The 24,979-nt window shown below is 44.8% G+C and overlaps 1 protein-coding gene across 2 annotated transcripts; it reads left to right on the forward strand.

Moving 5' to 3' along the window:
- Heatr6 (HEAT repeat containing 6) lies at positions 1 to 24,979 on the forward strand. 2 transcript variants are annotated; one of them, XM_031351899.1, is made up of 20 exons: positions 1 to 255; positions 2,045 to 2,152; positions 3,709 to 3,849; positions 4,657 to 4,772; positions 5,662 to 5,776; positions 7,234 to 7,335; positions 7,728 to 7,865; positions 8,656 to 8,966; positions 9,879 to 10,056; positions 10,727 to 10,933; positions 11,330 to 11,429; positions 14,934 to 15,289; positions 16,743 to 16,865; positions 17,289 to 17,375; positions 18,226 to 18,360; positions 19,330 to 19,452; positions 20,029 to 20,153; positions 21,698 to 21,794; positions 22,245 to 22,449; positions 24,142 to 24,979. In XM_031351899.1, exons 1-20 carry the CDS (start codon positions 37 to 39, stop codon positions 24,711 to 24,713), a joined length of 3,558 nt encoding a protein of 1,185 aa, XP_031207759.1. In that variant the 5' UTR covers positions 1 to 36; the 3' UTR covers positions 24,714 to 24,979. The 2 variants fall into 2 exon arrangements, with proteins under 2 accessions (XP_031207759.1, XP_031207758.1); XM_031351898.1 differs by having other exon boundaries at positions 26 to 457.

Below are 24,979 nucleotides of genomic sequence, written 5' to 3' on the forward strand. Positions count from 1 at the left end.
CCGGAAGTATTTTCCAGGCTTTCTCACGTAGGAAAAATGGCGGCGGTGCAGGTCGCTGCCTCTCTTCCTTGTGGGCAGCCGCGAGAGGCCCCGCGGGAGCTGTCACCGGAGCAAGACGATGGGTTCCGCCGCTTGTCTGCCAGGCTCCGCGCGCTGCAGCCGGATAACAGCACTGTGTCCCGCATGGAGATCCACCTGCTCTTCGACCAGCTCATCTCCGAGAACTACAGCGAGGGCAGCGGCGTAGCCCCCGAGGTAGGCGGCGCGCCTCATCCTGCCTGGACAACGGCTGGTTCCTTCCTCCGGCCCCTCCGGGTGTCACCCGCGTCCCGGATAACCTAGTTCCAGGCTGGCCTTCTCCCTCGGTCCGTGCCATATTCTTTGCCCTCCAACTGAAAGCTTGCAAGCCAGCATCTTTCAAAAGCTTCTACTCTAACGCCCTCAGCTGCCATCCCTGGTGAGCGACTCCAGGAATGTCGGAACGAGGATAGTCTTAGTTGATTTCGTTGATGTAAACACTGAAGCTCACAGAGATCCAGCGTCACGGTTTTGGCAAATGGCAAAAGGCTAGATTGGAACCTAAATTTGTCTTAAGGCCTGTATTTTCTGTTTTGTTTCTGCACTAGGTCTGGTTTGCCTCCACTTTTGCTGTCAGAGTCATCTCATTCATACACTTCAGATCTTGTCTATCACTAATTCCCAGAATTCCCTGAGCCAGTCCTACCCACGAGCATCTCAAACTTTATAGCTCCTATAGATGAATTCATTGTCTCCCATACTCCTAATCTCCAATTCATTCTAACCCACCCCGCCCCAAATACACACACACTGCTTCTTTTCTTTATCCTGGAGCCTGTTGGATTAAAATTCTTCAGAGTCTGTCTCAAACATGTTTCTCAGTTCACTCACTCTTCTCTAGTCTCTTTGGCTGTGTTTTAGACAGAACAATTCTTTCCTGGACTATTCCCCTGGTCTCTCATTGTTCTTCTTCCATTCTAGCCCCATTCCAGACTATTCTTTGCCAGAGTCTACTATTGGTTAAAAAACCAAAACGGCCCATACAAGTGTAAACGTAATCAGAGATTTTCTATGTATATTGACAAATGGCAGAAGCAAGCTGCTTAATAAGATGATCCATACAGTAAGAGACAAATATGGGGCTCAAAGATATAAAGGGGGTTGGGGTGGGGTAGGTCCAGAACAGCTCACCAAGGATAAGGGAGCAGAGTGGAACTAAGTGAAATTAAGAGAACTTTTATTTATGTACTTTGATATTTTGTGCAACAACAAGTGTGCCTTTCCAATCTCGCTTGTTTCTCCTCTTGGGTTCAGTCGCTTGGAATTTGCTGCCTCAGGTTCAGGCACCTGAGGACTTTTCACATTTCTGAGGCTTCCAGCACTCCATCCCCTCCCCTTGTTTTTTGATTACTTGTCCATCTGGCAAAGTTCTATTCATTCTTCAAATCTTCTTTGTTATCTTTCTGTCTTCCTCCCGAGGAGACAAATTATCTGTGGTTCAGGGAAATGTTTGTTTCATCTTTGGAATCAAAAAACCCAGCCTACCGCCTGACACATACTAGATGCTCAGAGCCTTTCTATTCATTAAGCATCTGTAGATGGTGTAATTTGTGGATAGCATCCTCTCCCGACCCCCTCATTCTCCCTCTCTCCCTGTCTCTCTCTCTCTCTGTATCTTTCTCTTTAATTTTCTAATTTTATGTAAGTGTTGTTCCTGATTTACCCAATAGCATTGCATGTCTGGCTCCCTTGGTATTTTTAGCTGTAGCATGAACTTTTCTGTGTTGGAAGCCTTTCTTTTGTTATTTAATAGTATGGTAAAAGGTCTTTTCCTTCCTTTTAGTACTTACTAATTCTTTTACTTCATTTTTCCAGCCCCCACTTTCTGCCTCATTGACTCGGAAATTTTTTCCTCATTGAGTGGAATAGTCACTGAGCTTTTCCATTTGACTGTGGGGTTTGGGGGTGTTCATTTGGCTAATAGGTGCCTTTATCTTTGTTTTCTTTCTTTTTTTTTTTTAACTAGGACGTCAGTGCTCTTCTTGTGCAAGCTTGTCAGCTGGTGCCTCTAAATCAGAATCACCTTGTGAGCAAAGTATCTCAACTGATCCATCGTTTACTTAACAGATTACAGGTAATCATGAATGTAACTTGAAGGCACAGATCATGAAATACCACAGCTGCTATAGATCTGATAGGCTCACCTTTTGGTTTTGTTCATAGCTGAGATTGGCCTGAGAACCTTCTGATCTTTTTGTTCACCTTTAAAGTGTTGGGATCACAGATGTTTGCTGCTACATCCGAGTCAGTTGTCTAATCTTTTGAAAAGCCTGGAAAAGCAAAATGTCTTGGGCTGGGAATGTAACTCAGTGAATGGTAGAGCCTTAGCCCCCGGGCACACATGAGGCCATGGGTTCAATCCCAGCATCAATACCACCAAAACAAACAAACAAACAAACAAAAATAAATAAAACCAGTACTTAATAAGAGTACATTATTAAGTCCAAATGTAATTGACCAAATATATATTCTGAGAAATTGTAGACTTTTGCTTATAACAAATATTCTTTTATGTTTGGTTCAATAAGCCAACCTCACTCATACCATCTTAGTTTTGGGTGGGTTTGTTTGTTTGTTTTGTTTTTTCATGAAAAATAGAATTAACCAAGATATATCCCAGAACAAAATTACATGATTTCCCATTTCTTTCTTACCAGTATTTTTTTTCCTGAAACTATTATTTTTGCAGTCTACATAAAACCTCCAAAGTAGCTCGGGAACAGAGAGCCCCAGGAGAAAACGTCCATAGCTATTTCTGTGAAACTTCTGAGTGAACCCCTGAATAGATGAATATATGGATATTAGTTAGCATTGTGTCAGCCAGCATCCTTTGGGCTGCCAGAGAGGAAGGTAGGCAATAAAACGAGAACCCTGCAGTCAGGGAGTGAAGGGAAGGCTGAGGTGTAACCAGCAGTGTGTGTTACAGGAGTTGAGGAGTTTCCAGAATGCCACGGACAGCTGTGGGATAGCTTCTGAGTTCCTACTCTTGTCCAGTGTGCTTCATCTGTGTCACTGGCAGCTGGAAAACTTCCCATCACCTGTGGCACCTATAGCCCAAAGCCCACTTCTAGCAATTGATGATACTATATATGGACTTAAATGTCCATAACTTGATTTTTGGTTAGCCTTCTCTCTCTTTCTCTCTCTCTCTTTCTCTCTTTCTCTTTCTCTCTCTCTTTCTCTCTCTCTTTCTCTCTCTCTTTCTCTCTTTCTCTTTCTCTCTTTCTCTTTCTCTCTCTCTCTCTCTGTCTCTAGAGTCTTATAAACTCTGTAGGGACAGGAATGTGTCATATCTTCTTCTTATATTCCTCACATCATGACAGACACAGAGTAATTATTTAGCAGGCATGTTTATTTGTTATGTATTAGTTGAGTAACTACTATGTATTAAGTCAGTTTAATTAAACTAAGACATTTCAGTGTATTGAATCTTGTATCTGTATTTATGTCTGTCAGTTTCTGATGAGTTCCAGGAAAAGTTACAAGGACTACCAGATTCTACTTTGGAGAGCTCACAGGGGCAGAAGTAACAGAGACCCTGGGGCAAGGAGAAGGTCTCCCCTATCCTAATCAAACTTGCACATGCACTCTCTTGAGTTAGAGCATCTCTGTTTTCTCCTTTCTTGGCAGGTGGTTGTGGATGAGCAGAACTTAGATTTCCTGTTGACCTATATGATCTCAGCTATTCAACAGTGTAGCTCTTGGACACACATGGAAATTCTTCAAGCCCTGGCAGCTCTGGTTTACTGCAATGGCTCAAAATGTCAAAAGGTAGTGTCTTGGATTCTGTTCTGTGATATACATAATAAACAAAAGCAACTTGGGGAAGGAAGGGTTTGTTTCATTTTACAGCTTATAGCCCATCATTAAGAGAAGCCAGGGCAGGAACTATAGCAGAAAGCATGGAGAAATTCTGCTTACTAGCTTGCTTTCTCTAGCTTGCTCAGCTGCTCTTTTCTACAATGCAAGCCCAGCTGCCTAGGCCTAGGGATGGCACCACCCACAGTGAGCTGGTTCCTTCTACATTAGGTAGCAATTAAGAACGTGCCTCACAGACATTCCAGCAGGCCAATCTGATGGAGAAAATTCCTCAGTTGAGGTTTCCTCTTCCCAGGTGACTATAGGTTTGTGTCAGGTTAACTACTGAAGCTAACTATGACAGGTAGTTTAAACTAGTATGTCTATCCTTTGAAAGGCTAGTAGCACAGACTTGAGAGCCAAGATGCCTGTTTTCCAGTTTCCATCCTGTCACTAATTGCATGTGTAGCCTAGGAAAGTTCTTACTGAATCCCTTGGAGCCTTGTTTATTCATGTGTAAGATAGTTGCTCTAAGGATGAAGTGAAATAGTATTTGGTACTCTATTAACTGTCAGCCATTGTTATCATCACCCTTTGTCCGTCCCTCTGGCCAAAACTAAAGATCCCCCTAGTAATTCTTACCACTGATTTCTGGCATATGTTTGGGTAGCCATTGAAGGATTGACCTAATAGTTAATTTTTTGACAGTTAAGAAACTATTGTCTAACAAGTCTTCCTAGAAGCTGTTCTCAGACCCACACTATTGATATTTTGTTTCAGCATCTCCCAGACTTGCTAGGCAAGAGTGGCCTCTTGATGAAGTTAAGTGACTTGTCTCACTCTGACCCTGAAGTCAGGAGAGCTGCAGTGCACTGTATGGCAAACTTATGCCTCAGGTATGTGGATCCAGGTTTCTCAATAGTAGAAGATAGGACCTCTCCTGGGCCCTCTGTAGGTTGTTCTATCTGCCTGAAGCCAACTTAGAAAACTGACATAGCTTAAGCTATGCCTGGTGGCACATTCCTGTAAACCTAACACACAAGAGGCTGAGGCAAGCCAATCCTTATTTTAAGGCTGTTCCGCATAGCAAGTTCCAGACCAGCTTGGGCTACAGGCTTTTATTTTGACAGGAAAAAAAAAGACCCTAGTTTACATTCCCCAGGCCATTCAATAAGGTTATCTTATTGTTTGTTTTTAATCAAAAGACTATCAAGAAGTGAAGGGAGAAATTCGTTCTAGAAGTGATAGGCAAGTAATATGTCAGTTTTAGTTTCCGCTGGTGTAAATTTTAACCATGTTCTTTTAGAAAGAATACTCATGTGAATTTAGGCTCTTGTGAGAGTTTCTTCTTTAAGAAGATGGAGCAGGTCTGTACTGTACAATAGCAAATAGGTAGCAGCACAAACTTGGCCTTGTCTCTGGGTAGCACTGTGCCGTCCGGTGCCTAGGAGGGCAGACTCAGTCATGTTCTCCGAAAGATCTGTCTTCATTATTTCCCACCTATGACTGAAGGGCAGAACCAAAACAGATCGTTTCTTCTCCACATTTCCTGAACTACACTTCTGTGATTTTTTTTTTCCTGTGAAAATTTCTCTTCCTCCTTCATGCATGTTCAGGCCTGTGCCAGTATAGCAGTAACTAGTCAGCCAGAGTTCAGTTTTTGGATCGCAGCAGTATTCAGGGCATGTTCCAGACTTCGAAGTCTGCATTGCCATTGCTAATGCTCACTCTTCTGGAAGCACCATTGCAAAGGCGCCTGAGTTGTCTCCTCTACATGTGTTTCAGCGTGCCAGGACAGCCGCACTTGGAGGAGTCCTACCAGCATGCCTGCTTCCAGGCTTTCTTGACCATTTTACAATCTCCAAAATCGTCTGATATGGATGATATAACATTTTGCATGGTAGGTGGGGCTGCTCCTCAACATCCAAGTGTTGTAGGCATAGGACAAAGGCTTTAGGATGTGCGTGTGTGCGTGTGTGTGTGTGTGTGTGTGTGTGTGTGCATGTGTGTGTGTGTGTGTGTGTGTGTGTGTGTGTGTGTGTGCATGTGTGTGTGTGTGTAAATGGTGTCTACATGTCAGCAGCAGATGTGTGATATCAGATCTGTGTGTGTGTGAATGGTACCTATATTCAGCGACACTGAAATCACACCTTTGGACTCAAATGATAATGATCAGTTTTGCTTGTTTGGTTTGCTCTCAGTTTTGTTTTGACAACTTAAAAGCCCATATTCTTTATCCTCCCATGTCTAAAAAAATATAATGATTATGACTGATTTTAGGGTAAAAAGGAGAAAATCTGCTCAACAATATCCTTTTTAATGATAAATACAGTGATACGTGGGCATATTTTAAATTAAAAACATATATTTTAAACACTGTAGATTCAAGATAATAAAAGTTATTTTTGGCACCCAACCCATTTCCGAGCCCTGGAAGCGATTCATTCTTTGGACTGATGGACTGTTTTACAACCCTTCCGGGCATATTTATATACACATTATGGTTTCTAATGGAAACACATGGAATAATTTGGGCAGATTATGCTCCATGTTCTGCCCTAAAATTGGACTGATAAAAGCATATTGTGGGGCTCTTATGTGGTGCATAAGATACAGCATTTTAAGTGTGTGGCCGAGTTGTGTCCTTGTTGACTTTCACAGTTAGCAAGCATTAGCTTCTTGTGTCATTATTGTAGCCATAATCATGAAAACTAACTTTCCCCACTATTTTAACAAGTCTCCAGTTCACACCCTGCCCTGTGCAGATTATTTTTGAAGGACAGAGCCCTGGAGATGAGGTTATTGAACTGAGAAATCTGTGGTGATCAGAGCTGCCCTTCCACCCTCCCATGTCTTGCCTTCCCGAGCCACTCAGGTGCTTTCTTACAGAGATCTTCCCTTCACCTCTCTGGTCCTTTAAAGGTTGTTAAATGGCACTTTAATATGTGTATATGAGCATGTAGGCTCGCCATAGCACTTGTTTTGAGGTCAGAGCATGTTGGCGAAGTTGTTTGGTTCTGTCTTTCCATCGTGTGGATTCTGGGAACTGAAATTAGGTCACCAGGCTTGGGAGCAGCTGACTGCACCTGCTAAGCCGTCCCACAGCACTCTGGACCTTTCCCATGGTCTTAGCCACTCCCTTTCTGGCTCACCATTTATACTTGGTTTATAAGTGTGTACAGTAAGACTACTCAGTATTCCGGCCCAGAGTGCTCATCAGGTCTGTTCTCTGAGTCCTTGTCTCTGCTGAGTGCTCCAAAAAGGTTTTCACCATCTAGAGGACTTTCTCCTCTTCCGTTCTAACTGCTACCATGTTATTCTGCCTTCTAACTTGCACCTCTGCCTTCCCACCCTCAGCTGTTGCAGAATGCACTGAAAGGCATACAGTCGCTTCTCAACGGTGGGAAGATGAGGCTGACGCAGACCGAGCATCTGGGAGCACTTCTCGCTGTGCTGAAGGTGAGGCAGGTCTTCCCCTCCGGTCCTCGTTCAAGTGTGGGGGCCGCCCTATATCCTCTGTCCTCAAGCGCTCTCAGACAAAAGTAAAAGCAAAGGACAACCACCATCAAGGAAATATATCAAAGTTTTAAGAGTTACTTTTGAATCTTAAAAAGAAATCTATGATGAGATATGATCTGTAGATAATTTAATTACAGATTATCTTGAACCCAGATGAAGTCAGGAACATGGTGGGAGGGGAGGATGAGATTAAACACTCCTTAAGCACCCACCTTCCAGTATTTACTGTCTCATTTTTATTCTGTGATAGTTTTGAAACATTGGTCTGCTTGTGTTGTGATAAGAACATGCGATTTATGTGGTGTTTGGTTTTCCTCACTTTTCACTGTTAGAAAGCCATGTTTCATGGACTTCCTGGATTAAACATAGAGATGCCCGCTGTGCTATACCCAACTCCACTTCCTCAGTACGATGGGCGATCACCTGTTAAACCGCAGCAGCCGGAATCCAGTGCTGCTCGACCATGCGCAGTACGTGTCTTTCCACTGAGATCTGAGCTGTGGAGCATTCAAGCGCTTGCTCTGAAGCTGTGTGTGCTTTCTGTGATTTGCTTCCCGACTGCCTCAAGAGGCCACTAAGAGCTTGTTTGCAAGTTAGTGTGGTTAACCTAGAAATTTTAAACCAGTCAGATTTCCAAGAGTACCAGTTGGAGCACCTTGTGCTCCAGTGGGCTGGGCAGTGTGACTGCTGCAAGCGTTGACTTTACATCCAACACTGAAGGCTCCTTCCTCCGCCTCTCCAAACCAAGAAGAATCATACACTCCTGTTTGTAAAGGGCTGGCTGGCACAGGTACCCGAGTGCAAAAGCAGGCAGGGACTCACCTCAGAAGCCGCTGGGTGTGGCTGCGGTCCAGTAAACCTTAGTTATGGAAGCAGCTGCGTTTAGCTTTTGGGTCATAATTCAGCAGTTCTTCTCTAGTGCCATTGAAGTCCACCTGCCTGTCAGGTCACTGTCCCTACCATGCTACTGTGATATTTCCCTGCCTTTCTAGACAGCCGTCTCCTGCCTCAGTTCCCTTGGAGACTCTGAAGCGTACAGGTGTATGTCCAGTAGTATGCGTCATGCATCACGCCGGGCATGTCACACCGCTCCCTCACCACTCTCTGATTTTTGTCCTTGTTGCCTTTCCTCGTACAGCATGTGTGAGCATCCCCAGTCACTTTCAAATGAAAAAAGTACCAATGATTTCAGTGGAAAGTGGCTTTAGGATGACTATCATAATGTATATGTATTATGTCTTTGTCTGCTCCTAAAATCAGACTAAAAAGAAAAAACACAAAGTTAAAACAAAGAAAACCCAGCAAGGAGAGAAAGCGGAGGAGGCAGAGGAGGAGCCCTGTTGTGAAGTAGAAGCAGCGTCAGGGCTCGGCATGGACCAAGCGAAGACGTGTGGCGAGCATGCTTGGTGCTCCTCCCCGTGGGGCTCCCAGGGATTGCCTCCTGTGGATGGAGGCAGAGCTGCCGGAAGAGAGCAAGCCTCCCTGCCCTTCGCCTCCTCCAGCTGGACAAGAGTCAGCAGCAGTGAGTCGGACTATTCAGATGCAGAAGGAGGCATGCAGGGTAAAATGAGGTAGTAGTATTTTGTTATGATGTTCTACCTGATATTTGTAGTTGCATGTGACTTTTAGAACGTGCCTGCCGTGTGGCACTGGCCTTGACGTCTCTTTCATGTGCAGTGTTGTACCACTTGGGTTCCTGGCCATTTGCTGCGTCTGCCTTGTGAATGCTTCTTCCTGGCCTGTCCATCTTCTTAACCTCTTGTCCTCTCCAGAGTGTGCTCACAAGTCTTTTTTTCTGGAAAACTTCTGACACCTCCATTCTGGCCTAGGCTCTCAGTTACATGCTCCTGTCATTAATCTTTGCCCTTGTGCCATAGAAAGTATGTGGCAGTCCGTTCTTTCTTTTCTTTTAAGATTTTATTTGTTTATTATGCATACAGTGTTCTGCATGCATGTATGCCTGCATGTCAGAAGAGAGCACCAGATCTCATTACAGGTGGTTGTGAGCCACCATGTGGTTGCTGGGATTGAACTCAGGACTTCTGGAAGAGCAGTCAGTGCTCTTAACCTCTGAGCCATCTCTCCAGCCCGACAGTTCTTTCTTGAACTATCTGTCACTGCCACTAAAAAGTGTGTCAAGGGCAGGGGCTTTGTTCGTGGCCACCTCAAGCACTGTGACCCATAGAAGGTCACTCGGGGTATCCACTGAGCAGATGCATGGATACTTGGCACTGTCCTTGTCTAACTCTGGTTTCCTAGTCAAAATGTTACTCTCTTACTCTCTGCCTGGTTGCATTTCAATCATCCTTAATAGCTTGGAGCAAAAATACCTGACATGTTTGGATCGTACTTTGAAAGAGATGATAACATCCTTAGGATATTCAGGATGCTTCATTTCTCAAAGCATTTGAACTGGTTAGAATAAATAGCCTTTCCATTCACATCTCTAAAAACTTCTAAAACTTTTTCTCTCATTCTGAAAGGTCATACCAAGCCAAGGTTCGCCAAGGGGCATTAGCTTGTTTTCTTTCTACTATCAAATCAATAGAAAAAAGAGTTCTATATGGCTACTGGTCTGCCTTTGTTCCTGACACACCAGAGCTTGGAAGCCCACAGTCTGTGTCCTTAATGACGCTCACATTAAAGGATCCATCTCCAAAGGTAAGGATGCCGAACCAAAGTTCACACAAAAGTCACATTTGGTGTCCTTTTTCTGCTTTGCTCTATCTGATCTTCTCTGAATTCTCAGAGAGCAACTGAGGCAAACACCTGGCATCACCGTCTGGCCTCCACATACATGTGCACGCATGTGAGAACACACATGAACATATACACATACCACTTACGTTCTTTATCACATATGCCCCCTGTCAAAGGTGTTAGTTGCTACACCCAAGTGTTTCTAAACATCGACTTACCATTGTTAATATGCACAAACACACACTCGGATGCATCAGAGAACTCTCAGGAACTCTGACTTGAACTCTAGATTTGCATCTTTCTATCCCAGGAGCTGTCGGGCTCTCTTTCCATCGGCTGTATGCTTAGTTATGCAGGGCTCTAATCTTTCATCATTCCCACACGTAAGATGCAGATCCGTGTGCTGTGGTAGACCTTGGAGTTCTGCCTCACTGTGGTCCCATGGTAGTGTGCTCGAGGATTTCATTGTGTGTGGTAGCTTGTAGCTGCCCTCAGTACCCAGTGTACCCTCCATTGCCTTCATTCTTCTAATAAGTGGGCTCTGAATATGTGGAGCATTGAGTGTGTGTAGAGGAGGAGAACCTGGATCCCAACTTCTGACTGATTAGTGTGAATCGCCTTGAAATTCCAGACGCGTGCCTGTGCTCTTCAAGTTCTGTCTGCCATCTTGGAAGGCTCAAAGCAGTTCCTTTCTGTTGCTGAAGACACCAGTGACCACAAACGGGCTTTCACACCCTTCTCAGTCACAATTGCATCCAGCATTAGAGAGTTGCACAGATGTCTTTTGTTAGCTTTGGTGGCAGAGTCCTCGTCCCAGACCCTTACTCAAATTATTAAGGTAAGTTCCTAGGTAACTGCGGAATTTGGTTTATATAGTGTATATTATTATACATCATGTAAAAGTAATTTGACCTAAGAGTATAAGAAGTAGTTATATTAAAGACACCTGTTTGGAAGTCCATATCTTTTTATCTAACTATAGACACGAAAAAGACTGGTTTTCATTTAATATAAAGACCTTTAAAAATGAGGAGAGGGAGGGCTGGTGGGATGGCTCAGTGGGTAAAGTTGTTTGCCGGGTTTGATCCCCAGAATCTATGAGGTAGAAGAGGACAGATTCCCAAAGTGCCCTCTGACCTCCACATATACATACACGCTCAAAAAATAAATGTAAAACATTTTTATTTTAAAGACCTTTTAAATACTGAAAATGTATATTTCTATTCTGTTGCAGTGCCTTGCAAATCTAGTATCAAACGCCCCCTACAACCGTCTGAAATTCAGCTTGCTAACCAAAGTCTGGAACCACATAAAGCCTTACATCCGCCACAAAGGTTGGTAGTTCAGACTGCTTCTTTATATTCATCAAATGTAAGTAGCAATGGGTTTTTTTGTTTTGTTTTTTTCTTTGCTTTTTTGTTTTTTTAGTTTTTCAAGACGGGGTTTCTCTGTGTAGCCCTGGCTGTCCTGGAATTCACTTTGTAGACCAGGTCCTTGAACTCAGAAATCCTCCTGCCTCTGCCTCCCAAGGGCTGGGATTAAAGACATGTGCCACCACTGCCTGGCCTGAGTAGCAGTGTTTAAAAGAAAGAGAAGTATTCAGCGCCTCGCTCCAGCTCTGAGATCTCTGAAAGTCTCAGCCTGTCAAGGCTATCAACCATTTCTAGAAGGCCAGGTGGGAAGGGAATGAGCAACAGAACTGACTGTGAGTTGAGAGCCTGACTCTCCACCATAAAGAAACCACATCTCAGATTAGGAGTGAGCCAAGTACAAGCTGTGTCAAGTGCATAAGAATCAACATCTGTAGGCAGAGGTAGAGGAGGGGAGGGAGGGAGGGAAGAAGGAAGGGTAGATGAGTGGATGGATGGGCAGATGGATGGGTAGATGGGTGGATGGGTGGATGTATGGATGGTGTCATGTATTGGGAAGAAAAACTGTAGTACAAGAACCTGAATTCTGTACCATGATCTGTGAAGTTCATGTAAAGCTTTCTGAAGTTAGTTCACATCTTTAACTGTTGACTTATTGCTGTGAGTCTTGGATTTTTCCCACACATAAGGTATATGAGCTGTGAGCACCTGCCTTTAGAATTTTTCTTTCCGTTTATTTGCAAGATTTCAAATCAGACTCACTCTTAGTCAGAGTTTTCGGTCAGAGTTTGCTGAGTAAGGAGGCAGTGGGGTGTTTTCTGGAATGCTCTGAAAGGGGCACTGGCTCTGGGCTCAGTCTAAGGATCTACAACAGCCCCCACTTCTTCATCCTCACAGCCATGGCTTGTTCAGAACTCAGAACCTGAACCCTGATTTCCTCCTAGCAGGAAGACTTGTACCTGTTCTCTAGATTCTCTTAAGGCTCAAATGACAGGCTGAGTTCAACCTACTCCTTCTGCCAGTATGTAAGTGAGGAAACAAAAAGATAAATCCTCCTGTATTGAGGCCTCTCATCAGTGATTTCAAAAGCGTAATTAAGAACCCAACTCTTAGCTGGGTTATGGTAGCACACAGCTTTAATCCAGTACTCTGGAGGCAGAAGCAGGCAGACCTCAGAGTTTGAGGCCAACCTCATCTACAGAGCAAGTTCCAGGACAGCCAAGGCTACACAGAAAAACCTTGTCTCAAAACAAAATACAACAAAAGCAAAAAGCAAACAAAAACCCTCAAGTCTCCTGAGGCAGGCTGCTGCTAATCTTAACTGTATCTTGTTTCTCTCTATTTGCATCTTCAGCCCCTGGGGAATGGACACATCTCAACAGTCCCTTTCAAATGTTTGATTTTATACTTTATGTTTTCATTATTAAAATGTTCAAAGTCTAAAATACTTAGGGGTAAATCTAAGAAAATGTATAGAAGGTTCATCTGGACACTTACAAAGTGATGGATGAAATGGCAGAGCCCTTTTTGATGGACAAGACTCAGTCTCAGTTCTTCCAACTTGATCTAATCCCAATAGTGTAATCCCAATCAAAATAACAGCAAAAAGTTCTTGAGTTTATCCAGGAGAAGACATAGAGATGGAAAAGTATTGATAAAGAGTTAGGCTGACAGTTGAGCGCAGGGGTGGATCTCTTGCCTAGAATGTGCAAGGCCTAGGTTCAATCGTCAGTGTTTCCAGGGAGGGAAAAATAATGACCTGAGTGTGTCAGTTCTCAAAACCTACTATAAATTATTGCATGTAACTGTTTGCTACCCACCTTTATCCAGGAATGGGCCATGCTACCAGCCCCCACCCAGCTTGCCTTGAGTCCACAGATAAAAGACACACACACAGTTGTTCATTTTCAACTTGCCTTCTTGGCACAATTGCTGGGCACTACTGTCTCCCACCTGGAAAATGTGCCCTTATGATTACTCTTAGCTCCGCTCCTCCCAACCGCCCTAACTTTAGTCGGTCAGTTGAATCTAGTCCCTATTAAACATCTCTGACCAATCACTTATAGGAGCGGCCACAGCTCACCACTCCTGCTAAGACATGGTTGCCGGGTTCCTCTCTCTCCAAAGGATGGCAAACTCTCTCCTTCCTTGTGGCTCCCATTTCTTCCAGGAACCTGGAAGTCCCACCTGTACCTTCAGCCCAGCAATTGGCCCATGACTTTGTTTACTGACAAATCAAGAACCAATTGGGGATCAGGACCCTAGCATCAGCACCACTTACAATAAACTATAGTAAAGACAGTATAGAGCGTAGATCAGTAAGAAAGAAGAGAGCCCAGAAGTATACCCACATTCAGCAGCAGCAGCTGCTCACAGCAAAGGAGCCAAGGCAGCTCTTCAACAAACAGTGCTAGGGCAGCTAAACAGCCACATGCAAAAAACTGAGCCCAAAGGCAGACCTTTCAGCTTTCCCTTTCTCTCATTTACTATGTCTGTGTGGTGTGAGTGCATTTATCTCTGTGGTATGAGTGTGTCTGTGTGGTGTGTGTGTGTGTGGGGGGGCTTTGCATGACTGTTGGCATGTGTACGTGACAGCCCAAATTTGGCATCAGGCGTGTTCTGAAGTCCCTCCACTTTATTCATTGAGATGGTGTCTCTCAGTTGCACCCAGAGCTCTGGCTGGACATTTTCCTCCCAGGCTCCTGTCTCCTGACTTCTGAACACTGGAATTAGGAGTGGGCAGCCATACCCACTCAGCAGTTTTATGGGTTCTGGGGATTAAAACTCCAGGCCTTGTGTTTATAGGCAGTTGCTTCAATTGTTGACATATCCCTCTGGCCCTAGTTTGTTTTTTAATTTTGTTTTGTTTGTTTGGTTTTTATAGCTTTTTAACTCCCAGGATCATTCAGGTTGATGGATTAATAACATTTTGTTACTGTGTAAAGTGCTCTAATGTTTCAGTTTTGATATAAGGTCCCCCTGTGTAGCTCAGATTGGCTTCAAATGTCCTCCTAACTCAGCTTCCCAGGTGCTAGGATTGTAACGATTCTTGGTTTTACTTTTGTGACTGTGGGTAGGTATATGGTGTGTATGAGGCCAGTAGAGGACACAGAGTCCCCAGGAACCAAACTGTAGTGCTCTGCAGGAGCAAGTGCTAGGATTCCATGAATCCAGCTCCATGCCTGGGTTCTGTGCTTTTTTAAATGGAGAAGCCCCACCAGCTGTTAGGATTTTCTCTAGTCCTCACATTTGGATAATCGTAGTCAGTTGTCTCGTAGAATGTCTAGAGTCCTTGATTTCTCAGATTGTTTCTTCATGATATTGTCCCATCTTGTCTATGAACTGAAGTTAGAAGCTTGATTATATGTAATTAAAAAAGAATCTAGCAGTTCTTAATTACTGGCCAGGGAAACTACAGCCCTTGTGACCGTACTTCCATGGTGATGGGCCCTGCCTTTCTTTGGACAGATGTGAATGTTCGAGTGTCAAGTCTCACACTCCTAGGAGCTATAGTGTCCACTCAGGCGCCTTTGCCGGAAGTCCAGCTGCTTCTTCAACAGCCCTGTTCCTCTGGGCTCAGCAGCAGCAGCTCAGCAACCCCTCACCTCAGCACTCCTGATAGCTGGAAGGCATTCCCTGCAGGACCCTCTCTGGAAGAAGCATCGCTCAGCTCACCAAAGGGGTCGTCAGAGCCCTGCTGGCTCATCCGACTCTGCATTTCCACTGTGGTGCTGCCCAAAGAGGAATCCTGCTCGGGTAGCGATACTGGCTCCACCCTGGGAAGCACCTATGAACCATCCCCGATGCGGCTGGAAGCGCTCCAGGTAGGAAGCACCATGTCCCCGTCTGAAAGGAAGGGACCACTCCTCAGGAGGATGACTGAGGGGCAGGTGCATGAATGGCCTTGCCATCTGCTGTGGCCTTGGCTCTGTTGTGTTTGGGACAGTCCTTGTAAAGTGTTGAGTGTATTCCCTTTTGCTCTTTTGTTCCAGACTGTTGTAGTCACATCAAGTATTGTATGACAGATAAACATAATGACTAAGATTGACTTCTGCAACTTAAAGTTCATTCTCTATAGATTCTTCATTGTTATATTATATCTACTTATTGAAACAAAATGATTGCTCCTTAAAGGAAGGAAATACCCCTCATAGGGAACATTTGAAGGCAGAGGCAGGCAGATCTTTGTGAATCTAAGACCAGCTTGTTTTACATAGCATATTCTAGGCTACCCAGGGCTACATAGCAAAAACTTACCTCAACAAAGAAAGGAAGAAAGAGAGAGGCAGAAAGAAAGAAAGAAAGAAAGAAAGAAAGAAAGAAAGAAAGAAAGAAAGAAAGAAAGGAAGGAAGAAAGAAAGGAAGATTTTGAAAAGAAAACATGCCTATACTCAGATGTAGTTTAAGACATAGGCTTATGTGTATTCAGGGTTCTCTAGAGGATCAGAACTGACAGAATGATATAAATAGATAGATAGATAGATAGATAGATAGATAGATAGATAGATAGATAGATAGACAGATTAAAGGGGATTTAATAGAATGGCTCACAGGTTATGGTCCAGCTAGCCCAACAATGGCTGTCTACCAATGGAAGGTCCAAGTATCTAATAGTTGCTCAGTGCATGAGGCTGGATATCCTAGCTGGTCTTTAGTATATGTCAGAATCCTGAAGAAGCAGGCTCTAATGCCTGTACAGGAATGGACTTGCCAGCAAGAGTAAGAACAAGCAGGCAAAGAGAATGAGCTTCCTTCTTGCATGTCCTTTATATAGGCTGCCAACAGAAGGTATGGCCCAGATTAAAGGTAAACCTTACCACCTCAAAAGATCCAGATTAAAAGTGGATCTTCCTGATTCAAATGATTTAATTAAGAGAAAAATCCGCCATAGGTGTACCCAGCCGCTTGGGTTTTAGTTAATTCCAGATATAGTCCGGTTGATGCCAAGAGTAGCCATCACAGCTCAGTTCTGCAGGCTGCTGGTTGTCTGAGGACACCAAACACACTCTTTACCCTTCCAGCTCAGTTCTTCCAGCTATATAAACTCAAAAAAAAAAAAATCTACATCAAAGACTTAGTCTTGAATGAGATATCACAGACCAGTTAAGTGTCATGGAGCTGATGCCAGCTGTAGCTAGGTAACGGCTGCTTCCCACTTCCTCGGCGTCATACTTACAGACCGCGTTGGCTGTGAGTGCTTGCCAAAATGTGGAAACCCTTCTGGACTGGGCAGCGTTGCCTGCCCTTGGATGAGCTAACCCCCCCTGTTCTCTCTAGGTTTTGGCTCACCTCGCAAGGGGCTACTTTTCAACGGCTCAGTTGTACTTGATGGAGCTTGGCGAGGTGATCTGTAAGTGCATGTGTGAAGCAAACCCATCCATTCAGCTCCACGGCGTGAAGGTAATTTTGTTACAGGTGACATGTTTTCTTCTGTGGTTTCCCAGGTTTCGGGTGAGGAGGGGCACATTCCTCTCCTGGTTCGTCTGCACGGGGTTAGCTAACAGCATAAGGTGTCAATCTTACTCCTTGAGAGAATAGCTCTGTCGTAGTTGCTGAGAAGAGAAAAATCAGTTAGAAATTACTTTTCCTACGTTGTGTACACGCCTTTAATTCCAGCCTGAGGGAGGCAGAGGTCATTGGGTCTTGAGGCCAGCCAGGGCTACATAATGAGACCCTGTCTGAAAAAAGCAAACAGAAAGGAAAAGAAAGGGAAGAAAACAACTTTTCTTGTCAATTTGAGATGATTACAAACTGAAGCAGGGTATCTGCAGCCTCCGTAGAGCCAAGTCTCTGCTCTGACAGTCATTTCTTGTATCTTGGCAGCTCCTGGAAGAACTGGGTACAGGCTTGATACAGCAGTACAAGCCAGATTCCAACACAGCACCTGATCAGAGAGTGCCAGTCCACCTGGTAAGCCCTCCTCCAGCCCCAGTGTCCTCTCCTCTGTGTTCTAGTATGCTCAGTAATGAAGCGGAGCAGATGATGTCATTCCAGTGTTGAAAACCATGGTGTGCCAATGAAATGGCACTGTGGGTCAAGGGTACTTGCCGCCCAAGGCAGCACACCTGACAGTCTGCGTGTGATCTCTGGAACCCACATAAGGAACCAACTCCATGAAGTTTTCCTCTGACGTCCCCATGTGCACCATGACTGATGTGGCCGCATATGTCATGCCTGTGCACACTAATAACAAATACAATTCAGAACAAATCTATGGTGTTCCAGTTGTGGAACAGCACACCAGAATTTATTATTACTAGGATATGTGCTAATTACTAGGTATGTGTGCTAATAATGTCCACATGTGGAGGTTAGAAGGTAATTCGTGGAGCTGGTTCTCTATGGCCACTTTTATGTGGGTTCCAGAGATTGAACTTAGGTCACCAGCTTACACAAGTGCCTTTATGCACTGAGCCATCTCACCTGCCCCATCTCACCTGCCCCAGGACTTCTTACCCCTGTTGAACTATAAGCTGCTGCTGACTAACCCTGTAGCTACCTACCTCTGTTCTCCATCACCACCACTGTCACCATTGTCACTATTTCTGTCAACTCAGTTACACTGTAGTGTCCTACTGAATGTGGCCAGTTATTTCAGAAGTTGTTTCTATTACTGTGGAAGGTGACCAGTGAGAGCACTTATGAAAAGCTACCACTTCAGCAAAGCTCCTCTCATCTGCGAGGCCACATCAAGTGGGTATGGCTTCAGCAGGTCCCACACTGGCCGCTGTCTCTGGTTCTAACTGTACCTCTGTTCCAGGTGGTGATGTTCTGGACTGCGATGCTAAATGGTCCTTTGCCCCGAGCCCTGCAGTCTGCAGAGCACCCCACACTCCAGGCGAGCGCCTGCGATGCCCTGTCCTCCATCTTGCCAGAGGCTTTCAGCAGTCTGCCGGTAACCTGCCATGTGCCCTCACTCCCGAACCATGCCCCGTGCAGCGGGGTGCCAGTGTGATTCTGTTCTGAAATCTTTTCAGCTTCCTCTCTTTCTATTGAGTTTATGTTCAAGGCTCCTCCAGGAAAGGAGTTGTGTTACTCCTCCAGGAAAGCCTTGCTTCCTGGACCTTAGAGGGTGTGGGTATGGGCAGCACAGCTCTGAGGGCAGATTGCAGAAACATGCCAACATGTCCTAGCCATTCCTCCATTTGGCTCCTTGAATTTCTTTTTTTTTTTTTTTTTAAGATTTGTTTATTTATTTATTTATTTATTATATGTAAGTACACTGTAGCTGTCTTCAGACACACCAGAAGAGGGCATCAGATCTCATTATGGATAGTTGTGAGCCACCATGTGGTTGCTGGAATTTGAACTCAGGACCTTCGGAATAGCAGTCAAGGCTCTTAACCACTGAGCCATCTCTCCAGCCCCAGCTCCTTGAATTTCTTTAAAGCTTTGTATCATCCGCTTATCAGAAGAGTCACGTGAGAGATAACTGGTAAAATCCTTGTTATGAGGCCTCAGCTCGGGGTCTTCACTCAGCCTATACTTCCTGATCCATCACTCTGAGTGAGGATCTGATGTTTGATTTTGGCTGCTCCTGTTCTTCATTCCTCAGTGGCTTTTGATCTTTTCTTAGCTATGTAAATTAGCTTTTCTACAGGATGGTAATGAAGCAGAAGGATTAAATGACCTTGTTCACATTGTTGAAAGGTGCAGTGTGATAAGATGCTCTGTGTGTGCCTTACCCAGAATCTCTGCTCACATACCTGTTCTGGTGTCAGGCACCTGCCCTTCACTGGAGTCAGCTGAAGGTCGAAGTGGGGATTGAACGTGGCACAGGTGGTCTCCCCACAGCTGCTTGTGGAAGACTTTGGCTCACGGGTCTTCCTTCTCATTTTTCCTTCTTCAAACCTTCTCGTTGCAGAATGACAAGCAGATTTTGTGCATTACAATGCTACTTGGCCTGAATGACAGCAAGAACCATTTAGTGAAAGCCGCCACCTCCAGGGCCCTGGGAGTCTATGTGCTTTTCCCCTGCCTCAGACAGGTGAGAGGAAGCCGCGCACGCCCTCCTCCATTTCCTCAGCACCTGGACCACAAGTGCATCTGTGGGCCTGAGGCTTCTGAGTTGACGGAAATTAGCCTGTTATGTGATCAGACTCCGTAGCTGCTATTACACTGCGCAGCACCTAGGCTTTGTTTGCTAATTATCTAACATGCTGCCTGGGACTTTAGTGTGCAGCAAATGTTTAATTAGTGAGTGATTGACTAAAGATGAAAAAGAGGATGTTACCACATGGAAGTAATGATTGAGACACGGTGCATTTGGGAAATGCTTTCACTGTCAGAGCGTTGCTGAAGGAGGTGGAAGTCAACCCGAGCATGGCACGTTCGGGTCACGGTCACGGTCACAGGCTCACATTGGGAGGGTCACAGTCACAGGCTCACATCTGTTCCATAGCAAACTTTTAAAATCAGAATCAAAGTTACCTTAAAGGTAACTATACCTATACCTTTACGGTATACCGTAAAGGCCTATCTATAGCTTTCTGTGAAAATAAACTGTAAAGTTGAGAGGCAGCAGTGTGAACGCCTTAGTAATATGGCCTGGTTTGTTGTACAGGACGTCATATTTGTTGCAGACACAGCAAATGCTATATTGATGTCACTTCAAGATAAGTCACTAAACGTGCGCGCCAAAGCAGCCTGGTCCCTGGGCAACCTGACAGATACTCTGATTGTCAACATGTAAGTGACTCCGCTGCTTTCCCTGAGTGGCATCTGTTTTAGAATTCCTTAAAGGTGTCTTTCATCCCTGCTATGAAAGAATTGGCAAGAAGTCCCCTCAGAGTATGCAGGCAGTTTTGCTAATTTGTTTTAATATTCCTCTAAGCAATAAACCCAATAGTTTTTTTATGTGTTAAAAATACATATTACTCTATTACAGTATATACATAGATATACACATATATACATATATATCTGTATATGTATATATATAGTATGCATATACTATATATACATGTATATATACCATACATACATATATATACTATATATACATATATACATATATATCTATATACATACACACACACACACACACACATATATATATATATATCTTTAAAAATACCATGTGCTGCCATAAGTGTATACCCACATTATAGAAAATATCACAGTAGAAATCCAAAACCTTTGTGACAGTTGCCATGTTCTTAGGATGCAGAGGGTTTTTTGGGGGGGGTATTTTATTAAATATTTTTACATATAATATATTTTAATCATATTTTCCCCCAACTAACTCCTCTCAGATCCTCCCACCCTCCTACCTATCCAACTTCATATTCAATCTCTCTCTCTCTCTTTCTCTCTTTTTCTCTCTCTCTCTCCCTTTCCTATCTCCTTCTTTTTCCCCCTACCCCTCCTTCCCTCCCTCCCTCAAAAAACAGGAGCCTGCCCTGGAGTGTAGTTGATATACCCAGGACATTCCATTGGAGGAGGAAAAATTAAATAAATTTAATATATATATATATATATATATATATATATGTGTGTGTGTGTATATATATCCATATGTGTGTGTGTGTGTGTGTGTGTGTGTGTGTGTGTGTACATACATACATACATACACACACACACACATGGAGTATATTCACGGGTCAAAAGATTTTGAACAATACTAAGGGCTTTGCAATATAGAATCTTCCTCCTTCCCATTACATCCCATTCATATCATTAGAGTTGGCTGCCAGCATACTTTCTGTCACTTAATTCTGCATAAGAGGCATGTGTAACACACAGGGCCATTCTCTACACTGGGTGTTTAATAAACACCTGCTACACCGAGCCGACCAAGGGATGCCTTCCTCTCTACCCCTTCCTGAGTTTTCCTTGTTTTAGACCTTGAGCTGCGTACAGGCAGTGAACACTTCAGGCATGAAATATCCGTTTTGACATATCCCCTGTGGTTGCATTCTAAGTGTGGAACTTCTGGATTGACACCTAGGTGTGGTGGCATGTGCCTGTAATCCCAGCACTCAGGAGGCTGAGTCAGGAGGATCACAAATTCAAAGTCAACATAGGCTCCATACCAAGGCCAGTCTGAGCTCTATGGAGCCCTGGCTCAAAAACAAACAAAAACAAGAAAGATGTGTTGAGTTCTTGGTGTGATCTGAAAAGATCTGTCAAGCTGTTATCCTCAAGTTTTTACCATCTGTACTTGGTGACTCTGTGTGCACACATTTAAGTGGTGTTTCTTTTTATCCCACCTTGTGCCTTGGGTGGGACAGGGACACGCCAGACCCAAGTTTCCAGGATGAGTTTTCTGGACTCCTGCTCTTGAAAATGTTGCAGTGTGCAATACAAGCCTCCACAGACAAAGACAAGGTATGCACAAGATAGCGTGGGTGCACACTTAAGCACAGCTGCTCCAGCAGGGTGGTCTGACTGCCAGCTGTCCTGTGTTCACAGGAGCTCTGGGCAGGTGCTGGCCACTATACACTCAGACAGTTTATTCCGCTGCCTTGTTTCCCATGGGAAGTACCAGCGTTCCCTTGTTGTTGATATTACTGCATGAGATGGTCATGCTTATCTGCTATTTCAAAAGAAAAGAAAAGAAAAAAATGCAGCTTTGAGTGGAATTGACGTGTGCCTGTTATGTGATACATTTAAAAAGTATGGGCTCTGGCGTTAGGCCAGGGGAGCATGCACAGCTTAGAGCCCTCTTGGGGTTCATGTCCTAGGGCAGGGGTGGGGGAGTCTTTTTAAAGGTGAAATTTATACGTTCTGAAACATCTCTGGTAAAATAACTCTGAGGCCTTTTATGTTTCATTCCAGGTCAAAAGCAATGCAGTCCGGGCCCTCGGGAATTTGCTTCATTTTCTACAGCCCTCTCACATAGGAAGGCCTAGGTTTGCTGAAGTCATTGAGGAATCCATCCAGGCTCTGATCTCCACTGTTGTAAATGAGGCTGCCATGAAAGTCCGATGGAATGCCTGTTACGCCATGGGAAATGTTTTTAAAAACCCTGCTCTTCCACTTGGTAAGATGGTCGCCCTCCCCTTGCCTGTCAGGAGCCTCTGGGGAAGGAATAGGCCGGTCTGTGCTGTTGCTAAAGATATTGATCACGGTGGCCTTTGTCACAGGAGTAGGAAAACAGAGGAACCAGGTTTGGCGGGACAATGAAATAAGTCAGTATTTGATGGGGTGTTTTATTGCCATTTAAAAAGTTTATTTGCAAAGCTGCTTTTTATAACTGAGAAAATACTTGTGTTAAGCAAACCTAAATAGGAGTTTAGCTCATCTCTACTGTATCAATCACCTCATTAAATACTTAGGAGAAAAGATAGGAAATTGGCGAAGTCCACAGAGTTGCCTCTGGAACAGAGGGTACAGGTTCAAATTTCACAAGTTCTGGGTTCAGAAATGGATGCTCAAGGCAGCTGTCTCCATCATGCTGCCCTGAACACCACGAGCCTTGCCTGATGCGTCATCTTGGGCCAGTAGCTTCTGTGTAAAACCCACTGGGATTGCCAGCCAGCACTAGCTCTATATCTCTGCCTCCGTCACACTGGAGAGCTAAGGGTGTGTCCCTGAGAGAGGGGGGACAATCATGTAGACCAATAGAGCAAGTACCATGTGAGGGGCAGCTGCCACAGCGTCCTTACCTCCCAGGATGTCCAGGCAGAGCAGCCCTGGGAGACAATGGAGAAGTCGCTGGGGGCTGCAGAGCTGTGAGGAAGCAGTAAGACTGACGCAGGAACAGACTGTGGTCAGTGAGACCTGAGGCCCTTGTAAATGTCACTAGCATTCACAGAACGAAAGAGTCTTTTCTTCTGGGGGCAAAAAAGAAAGGGACGAGCTGAGAGGAGGGAGATGCTCAGGCCATAGTGGCTAGTGGCACTTCTAAGGAGGCAGACAACATGTCGACCTGGGGATGGCCAGAAATGGGAAGAAGACAGATGTGAGCATCTTATTATTGAAGCTAGAAGTGTGTTTAACTTCTTAACAAAATGCACAATGTGCTATGGCAGGTTGCTGCCCGGTGCTAGCAGGAATGGGGCTGCTGCCCACAGTCCACAGCCATGTGCTGCCAGGAGCAAGTGGGTACAGTTCCGTCCTTGATCCTCTCGCCAGGCCTAGCCCCATTGGACAGATGGCAGAGGTCATGCTTCAGCTTTGTCTAGGGAAATAGCAAAGCCAGGGTCAGTACTCAGTCCCTTCCCTGGGATCCCCTGGGTTGGTTTTTGCTGCCCTGGTCCAATGACAAGTCTTAGTCACTGTTCTGTAGCTGTGAAGAGATACTGTGACCAAGGCAACACTTACAAAGGAAAGCATTTACTTGCAGGCATTCTCGCACAGGTTTAGTCCATTATCTTCATGGTGGGATCATGGTGGCACACAAGATACTGGGATCAATAGCTGAGAGCTACATCCTGATTCACAAGCAGAAAGAGAGGCTGGGCCTGACATGGGCACTGCAGAGCCCACCCAGAGTGACACACTCCCTCCAACAAGGCCATACCTCTTAATCCTTCTCAAATAGTGCCAGTCCCCTGATGACTACAGCATTTAAATACATGAGCTTATGGGGTGGTTCTTGTTATAACTCCAGCACATGGAGTAATCCTGAGAGTGGAGCAAACACAAAACACACACTCCCTCCACCCTCTTCTGCCCACCCTGTTTGTCTCTTAAACCTTCACTAGTCATAGTGACTGTGAATTCTTCCTAGGGACAGCCCCGTGGACCTCTCAGGCATACAAAGCCCTGACATCGGTTGTAATGTCTTGCAAGAACTTCAAAGTGCGCATCAGATCTGCTGCAGCCCTCTCCATTCCAGGCAAGAGAGCCCAGTATGGTTCCCTAGAACAGTTCACCCAGATCTGGAGTGCGCTGGTCACTGCCCTGCAGAAGAGTGAAGACACTACAGACTTCCTGGAGTTCAAGTATTGTGCCAGCCTGCGGACTCAGATCTGCCAGGCGCTGCTTCACCTCTTGAGCCTAGCCAGTGCCTCAGACCTGCCCTGCATTCAAGAAACTCTTAAGCTGGACAGGGATATGATCCGGTCCTACATCCTACAGTTCTTAAAATCAGGAGCAGAAGGAGATGATCCCGGAGCAGTCCACACCCCACAGGAAAGAGTCCAGATGGTCAGAGTGGCCCTGAAACATATACACAGTGTGCAGGCACTGGCTGGAGACACAGCCAGAGGGGCCATCATTGGCTTCTTAGAGGACATCCTGACTGTTCACTGTGACTCCTCAGGAGGACATGTGGTGCTCTGTGAGTCCTCAGATCAGTGACTTTTCCACCCTCCCCTCACACGTCATGAGTGGGAATCAGACACCGAGCCTGTGCATTTGATACATGGAGTTTCATTCTAAGACAGGAGCATCCATCAGCATTTATTTAGAATGGGTTAGTGGCTATTTAACTTTTTCTCAAAGGGCTCCACCACTTTGGAGAGTGGTTCTATTACTGGCCATTCTAACCCAGACTACCAAGATACAAGGAGTCAGGATCTATGTAGCGTAGGCCCAGACAACTGGGGGTCTTTTAGTATCAGAAA

This window comes from Mastomys coucha, unplaced genomic scaffold (assembly GCF_008632895.1).
Source record: "Mastomys coucha isolate ucsf_1 unplaced genomic scaffold, UCSF_Mcou_1 pScaffold5, whole genome shotgun sequence".
NCBI classification, from domain to species: domain Eukaryota; kingdom Metazoa; phylum Chordata; class Mammalia; order Rodentia; family Muridae; genus Mastomys; species Mastomys coucha.